The sequence below is a fragment of the Morus notabilis genome, unplaced genomic scaffold, assembly GCF_000414095.1.
Source record: "Morus notabilis unplaced genomic scaffold, ASM41409v2 Scaffold93, whole genome shotgun sequence".
Classification (NCBI taxonomy): Eukaryota; Viridiplantae; Streptophyta; class Magnoliopsida; order Rosales; family Moraceae; genus Morus; species Morus notabilis.
This window is the reverse complement of record NW_010364330.1, coordinates 620,079-628,252: the sequence shown is the minus strand read 5'-3', so window position 1 is coordinate 628,252 and position 8,174 is coordinate 620,079. Positions and strand designations below refer to the sequence as shown.

The following is an 8,174-nucleotide window of genomic DNA, read 5'->3' as shown; positions in this document are numbered from 1 at the left end:
TGCACATGCTTTGGGGCATTACACATGCCAGGGGCACAACATATGTTTGGGTTTTTTTAAATTTTTTTTTTTATTTACATCATGAAACTGTTTAGCATCAGAACTGAAACTTTGAGGATTGCATATCATACATGTACAATTAAATATAAAATACATAAAAGATAGAACAACTTAGCTACTAATAATCAAATAGAATATTCTAAATGTACTAAGAAAAGATCAAGAAGTCTTAGCAATCAATTAAATATAAATCTGATTGCCAGATATAAAGATTACACCAACGAAAGCCCTTTTGGAAGTAGACAAAATTATTCGTGCATTCTGCTGTCACCAAAATATAGCAACTTCGTTTAAATGGATGTCTACAGTTTATCTAACAAAAGTAAAAATAAGAAGAATGTCTTTTTACTTTTTGCTGGAAGAACTCATTGAACCTCGTCATATTAAAGAAGTTACATTGTACTATAAATTAAAATGTAGCGCAACGAAATGTGGCATAAGGTAATCTTTAAACTACAGTGGGGGGAGATTCTGAGGTTAACAAAGACATTATCAGCATCAATGGAATCGGACGTTGCAAATTCAGTGATGGCACAATTTCAATAGAAGGAGACACTATACAACAATTTTCGCCGATGTTGTTTTTCAAAAGCAGTCAAAATGTCGTCAATTGAATCCTCCCATGATTCAGTCGCTTCAATCTACGAGTAAAAATCAGCCAGTTCATAGTAATCAGTATGGTTAAAAAGAACAATTTGTAACTACTGTAAAGCATAGTAGGATACGGACCTCTTGACATAGTTCTAAAGCAAGCCTAGCTCCAACTGCTGCTTCCTCATGGTTGTCTTTCACCTCCAAGTTGATTATCAGCACACTTTTCATGAGTACATGTTCGCGGGTGTTAAGATCTAAAAGTTTATTCCATAGTGGTCAGATTTACAAAAATGACTTTGTAAGCAAAAGATGGTGATAATAATAAAAAGAAAAGACTCAAGAGAGTTCGTTAAATCTTTGGAGTAAACATTTTAAGTCACCATGTAAATAGGAATAATACTTCATGCCACTAGATAACTAGCTACCAGAAAAAATGGCTTTTAGAAATTGAAAATCCACAATCACATGCGCCATCTTCCCATCAGATGAGTGAAGTCAAAAAACCGCCAGTCACATTAAAAGCTAGTCAGTACAATCACAGCAGTCCTCGGCTCTTGATGCCGAATCATGCACACATCATAGACCTCTTATGCAGTTTATCTAGTCAGCTTTCACTACATCCTCTTCTTTTTCTGCTTCTTTTTTGAGGCATGATATTAGTCGAAGCCTAAAGTTACCAACTTAGATCTCTACTTTCAGGGACACCTTCAAAATTCAAAAGGAGTATCTTTCATATGCATCTAAAAGAACCATGACGTGTACCATACTATACTCTTACAAAGAGCTACAAGTACTGAGACGATTTCATTTCTTTCCACTTTACAGAACTCTCAATCTAATCCAAGGTCCTTACATCCAAAACTTTTGCATACTTGCCATGTGGACATTCCCACAACATAATTTTCCAGTTCGCATGACTTGCAAACCATTAAATCCAATATGATTATAAAGGTAAATAAGAGGAAAGAAACACAGAAACACTGCTGGGCTGCATTAATTCCTTCTCATTAAAACAACGTAGAAAACATACATAGGTTACAACATATTTATAGCCTGGCTTACCACTAACTTAGGAACATCAACTAACTATCCACAAAATCAGGGAATACGTTAACTATAGATCTAGGTTACATATTGTGGAAATAAGGAAACGTGTTAGGAAGATTAAGTTAGGAGATTTAGTTAGTTAGTTTCCTTATTTAGAAAAGATTAGATTTTATTTAATTGTAGTCTTACCGATTAGGAGATTGTAATATAGGGTGGTTATTATTTTATTTAGAATTCCTGATTTGTAGGAATTCAGTTTCCTATTTTGATGGTCTGGTATGCCAGCCCTTAGCCTCTATATTAGGATGTAAATTATTGCTTCAATTCAAGAAGAAAAATTCACGATTTCTTCATGGTATTAGAGCCCTAGCTCTCTCTGAACCCTAGCTCCTCTTCGTGTGTCCTCTTCTTCATTCTTCTGGCCGACTCTTTTCCATGACCAAATACGGCATGGCGTTTCAATCAACTTCCTCGGAAGTGACTTCCTCAGGAGTGACTACCAGAACCGAGCCCACTCCTGCAGCTTCCACCATTCCCGAATCTTCTTCTCATCTCGTTACCAATCACAAACTGAATGGCCAAAATTTTATGCAATGGTCTCAGTCTGTGTTAATGTTTGTGTGCGACAGAGGCAAGGATGGACATCTCATTGGTGAAGCTGCTGCTCCAGAGGCCACGGATCCAAAATTTCGTTCATGGAAGATTGATGATCATCTTGTAATGTCATGGTTAATAAACTCTATGACCACTGAAGTTGGAGAGAATTTTCTGCTTCACATGACAGCCAAGGAAATATGGGAGGCTGCCCTTGAGACTTATTCCAGCACAGAGAATACCTCAGAGCTGTTTGAGGTTGAAACATGGCTCTACAATCTGAAACAGGGAGACATGAGTGTGACACAATACTTCAACATGCTTACTTGTTGTTGGTTGCAGTTGGATCTGTATGAGACCTATTCGTGGAAGTGCTGATGATTCATCAATTTATCGGCAGATTGTTGAACAAAAACGGACTATAAGGTTTCTTCTTGGCCTGAACAAAGACCTAGATGAAGTCAGGGGAAGAGTTATGGGAATTAAACCCTTCCCCACCATTTGGGAAGCATTTGCAGAGGTCCGAAGGGAGGAAAGCAGGAAGAAGTTGATGCTGCCCGAACCCAACATCGCCCCTGCAGTAGAAGGATCAGCTTCATATACTCACGGTTCTTCACAGAACAATAGGGCTGGAAAGGGTCGTCCATGGTGTGATCATTGCAGGAAACCTGGACATGTGAAGGCAACCTATTGGAAGATACACGGAAAACCTGTGGATTGGAAGCCCTTCAATCGCCAGGACAGAGAATCCCGTGCCAATGCTGTTGCTTCCACAGAAACCGGTGCAGAAAATAGTCCGTTTACAAGGGAGCAAATTGAGGCACTGCAGAAGATGTTCAGTCAGTCTCCGAGTTCCAACCAATCACCTTCATCTAATGTCGAACATCATACTAGCCTCCTAGCACATCAAGGTACACTATCCCTTGCTTTTAGTGTTCAAAATAACCAACCAAAACCATGGATAGTTGATTCGGGAGCCTCAGACCATATGACTGGAGATTTCAGTATTCTAATGGATTTTCAGCCTTCCTCTAATCACTCGGGAGTCAGAATTGCAGATGGCACAATTTCCCCTGTTGCAAGAACCAGATCTGTTCGTATAATAGAAGACTTACAACTTTTATCTGTTCTTTATGTTCCAAAGTTGAACTGCAATTTACTTTCTATCAGTCAAATCACTCGGGATCTCAAGTGTCTCACTAAATTTCATTCTAATTCTTGTGTTTTTCAGGCAGTGGATTCGGGGAAGATGATTGGCAGTGCTGATATGCATGGAAGACTTTACTTGCTCAAACAAAAGGGCCTCCAGAGTAGACAAGTTCATCAATCAAGTTGTGTCTTCGAGTCTGTCAAATTTGTTTCTAGTTCTGTGTCTGTTTCCAATTCTAATTATGTCCCAGCTGAGAGTCAAGTCATGTTGTGGCATTATCGCCTTAGTCATCCGAATTTTGCTTCTATTGAAAAATTATTCCCTCATTTGTTTATCAATAAAAAATTCAGTTCTTATCAATGTGAAATTTGTCAATTAGCAAAGCATACCCGACACGTATACTCAAGTCTTCAATACAAACCATCACATCCTTTTTCAGTAATCCATAGTGATATTTGGGGACCATCACGAGTGAAAAATATCAATGGGGCTAGGTGGTTTGTCACATTTATTGATAATCACACAAGAACCACTTGGACCTTTCTCATGAAAGAAAAATCTGAAACAGCCACAATTTTTCAATCTTTTCATACTATGATTTTAACCCAGTTTAAAAGCCATATACATGTCCTCAAAACTGACAATGCCAAAGATTATTTCAACTCCATTCTCAGTCCTTACTTGTCAAACCATGGAATTGTACACATCAGTTCTTGTGTGGACACCCCACAACAAAACAGAGTGGCTAAGAGGAAAAATTGACACTTACTAAAAGTAGCCCGTGCCAATATGTTCACAAATAACGTCCCAAAACATTTTTGGGGGGAGGCTGTACTCACAGCCACCTATCTCATCAACAGGATGCCAAGCCGGGTCTTGAAATTCCAAACACCTCGTCAAGTCCTCACCACAATACACCCTCACATTCTTACTTTTACTTCTGACCTTCCACTTAGAGTCTTTAGCTGCACTTCCTTTGTCCATATTTATCACAATCATCGTACCAAACTCGATCCAAAATCACTCAAGTGTATATTCCTTGGTTACTCCTCCCATCAAAAAGGTTATAAATGTTACTCTTCTTACCAAGAAAGTCTACAATTCCATGGATGTCACATTCTTCGAGAGTCAATCATACTTTCCCAAATCCGACATTCAGGGGGAGAGTTCCAAGGAATATCAGATTTGGGATCTTCTTCATGACAATCAATCTGTGTTTGAAAATCCCAGTTTAGCCGTCACTGTTCATGCTCTAGCCAAACAGCCTTTAAATCCCAGTTCAGCCACTGTTTCTGCTCCTGTTCATAGTCCTACCACTGTTCAATCCGTTCCTAGGCAGCCTATCACAGAAACATCCCAAAATCCGTTGCAACTTGATCCTAATAATACTGAACTTCGTGTCTACAGAAGGAGAAGAAGAACAGAGCAAACTGAAGAACCTCTGCAAACTCAGTGCTTTCAATCACAAGAACCAAATCCTACTGTATCTGACACTCACAATGGTATGGATTCCTCTCCTCCTTATACTCATGCTCCTATGATTAATGATTCAAATCTGCCCATTGCTCACAGGAGAGGGGTCCGTGGATGCACTGAACATCCAATTCAGAGATATGTTGCATATGGAAAATTGTCTCCATCCTACAAGGCATTTGTCATGAATCTGGATAGTGTCAAAATGCCTGAATCTATTCAGGAGGCTCTTATGAGGCCGGAATGGAAGAAAGCAGTAGAAGAGGAGGTTCGGGCCTTAGAGAACAATAATACCTGGGTCCTGACACCATTACCACCAGGTAAAAATCCGGTTGGGTGCAAATGGATTTTCACTATCAAGTACAAGGCTGATGGAAGTGTAGACAGGTTCAAGGCAAGACTTGTGGCAAAGGGGTTCACCCAATCCTACGGAATTGATTATCAAGAGACTTTCACACCGGTGGTCAAACTAAACACAATTCGAGTGTTACTCTCCTTGGCAGTAAATCAAGATTGGCCACTATATCAACTTGATGTCAAGAACGCATTCTTGAATGGAGACCTTGAAGAGGAAGTCTACATGACCATACCTCCTGGACTAGAAAACAGGTCAAATCAAAAATTAGTGTGCAAATTGAAGAAGTCATTGTATGTCTTGAAGCAGTCTCCACGTGCATGGTTTGACAGGTTTGCTAGAACCTTGACAGACAATGGGTACGTGCAGTGTTAGGCAGATCACACGATGTTTGTTTTAAGGGTCAGACTGCCCTTGTAACTGGCGGAACAAAAGGCATTGGGTTAGTCCTTTTAATCTCATCTTTCTAATCCTTTTTTTTATTAACATTTTTCACATTTTTTTGTGTCTATTAATTCCCATAATTAGCCTAAAATTAATATTTTTGTAATCTCAATTTGATAATAATCATATTATAGACATGCCATAGTGGAAGAGCTTGCGGGTCTTGCAGCAGCTGTTCACACATGTTCTCGTACGCAAACAGACGTTCATGAGAGAGTAAAAGAATGGGAAAGCAAAAGTGAAGAAAGTACGCCAGTTGACAAGGGAAGGTATCAAAGACTGGTTGGCAAGCTCATTTACCTCTCACACACTCAACCTGACATTGCTTATTCGGTGAGTGTGGTCAGCTAACATATGAATAATCCAACAGAGGATCATTTAGATGCAGTGAATAGAATCTTGAGATACTTGAAGATGACTCCCGGTCATGGTTTACTCTTCAAGAAGAGTGAAAACAGTGAAGTAGAAATCTACACGGATGCAAGTTGGGCAGGGGAACAAACTGATAGAAGGTCAAATACTGGCTACTGCTCTTATGTTTGGGGGAATCTAGTCACTTGGAGAAGTAAAAAACAGGCTGTGGTTTCCTGTAGCAGTGCAGAATCCGAATACCGAGCTCTTGCCCTTGGTATATGCGAAGGAATGTGGTTACAGAGATTGTTAAGAGAACTCAAGGTTGAAGTTCAAGCCTCGGTGAAGATGTTTACTAACAGTCAGGCAGCCATTAGTATAGCTAAGAATCCGGTGCATCATGATAGGACAAAATGTATTGAGATTGATCGTCATTTTATCTTTGAAAAGGTAAACACTGGAATCATTCAGCTCAGCTATATTCCTACAAAATAGCAGATTGCCGATGTTCTCACCAAAGCACTTCCAAGAGCCAGTTTCGATGAGTTGAACTCCAAGCTTGGCTTGTATAACATATGCAACCCAGCTTGAGGGGGAGTGTGAAAATAAGGAAACGTGGTAGGAAGATTAAGTTAGGAGATTTAGTTAGTTAGTTTCCTTATTTAGGAAAGATTAGATTTTATTTAATTGTAGTCTTACCGAAGTTAGGAGATTGTAATCTAGGGTAGTTATTATTTTACTTAGAATTCCTGATTTGTAGGAATTCAGTTTCCTATTTTGATGGTCTAGTATGCCAGCCCTTAGCCTATATATTAGGATGTAAATTATTGTTTCAATTCAAGAAGAAAAATTCATGATTTCTTCACATATTATCCTAACTAACCGGGTACACCTAAGCCTTTCTAATTTTTCTACACTCCCCCTTAAGCTGGGTTGAATAGGTTAAACATGCCCAGCTTTGTTAGCCCTCCACTGAAGTTTGTCTATTCCAGGAAGCGCAAGGGTATGGGGAGTGAGAATAGAGTAAGTGATAAGGGGGAAAATATAATTTCTGGAAACTAAGAGCTGACGTGGAGAAATCTCTTAGAAGAATTGTTAGGAGTCAGGGGATTTAAGGGTGTAAGGGGCCCTTGGGATGGGTATTCGGTTATTTTGGAGTGCCTTGGCATTGGGAGGGTGGGACCTCGAAATTCCTAAGCCTGCCTCTGCCATTTTCGTTTCTTTCTTTCCAGTATTAGCTTGTGCCTAGCTATGACCACCGGCTATGGTGGTTAGATAATAAATAAAAGGAACAGACGCCCCTTTTGTACGGGTATTTGCCATCCTTCTCTACTCTTATGTGGTTTTTCTCTCTCTAACACGCAGGTTCCTAACAAATTGGTATCAGAGCCGGCGATCATGGCGGCGCCACCGGGAGATTGGCAAACGATTGAGCGACTTGCGAGTGTGGAACGAAGGCTGAACCATATGTGTAACACCCCTAGGTGGGGGTTACGCAATAAGAATAAAATACGAAGGATAAAACGAAAATTGTTAAAAGTGGATCAGGAGGAAAACTATCCATTCTCATAGTCTACGTGGATGACATCATTCTAACTGGAGATGATTCAAAAGAAATTCTTAAGCTAAAAAAGGTAATGGCAACTGAATTCGAGATCAAAGACCTCGGGACACTGAAGTACTTTCTCGGAATGGAGGTGGCTCGTTCAAAAGAGAGAATTGTTATATCCCAAAGGAAATATATCCTAGATTTGCTGAATGAAACAGGGTTTCTTGGCCGCAAACCTATTGATACGCCCATGGATTCTACAAAGAAAATGAATCGAAGTGAAGAAAGTACGCCAGTTGACAAGGGAAGGTATCAAAGACTGGTTGGCAAGCTCATTTACCTCTCACACACTCAACCTGACATTGCTTATTCGGTGAGTGTGGTCAGCTAACATATGAATAATCCAACAGAGGATCATTTAGATGCAGTGAATAGAATCTTGAGATACTTGAAGATGACTCCTGGTCATGGTTTACTCTTCAAGAAGAGTGAAAATAGTGAAGTAGAAATCTACACGGATGCAAGTTGGGCAGGGGAACAAACTGATAGAAGGTCAA

The 8,174-nt window shown here is 39.7% G+C and overlaps 1 protein-coding gene across 1 annotated transcript in view; it reads right to left on the bottom strand.

Moving 5' to 3' along the window:
- Positions 1-277: 277 nt before the first annotated feature.
- The window catches only part of LOC21404307 (RNA polymerase II subunit A C-terminal domain phosphatase SSU72), an 18,539-nt gene continuing 10,642 nt past the window's right edge, over positions 278-8,174 (bottom strand). Inside the window, exons 3-4 of the mRNA XM_010106460.2 lie at positions 790-908; positions 278-701 (exon numbers count right to left, since the gene is read on the bottom strand). Of these exons, the coding sequence (XP_010104762.2) occupies positions 600-701; positions 790-908 (221 nt within the window). The 3' untranslated portion in view covers positions 278-599. The remainder of the gene's footprint in view (positions 702-789; positions 909-8,174) is intronic.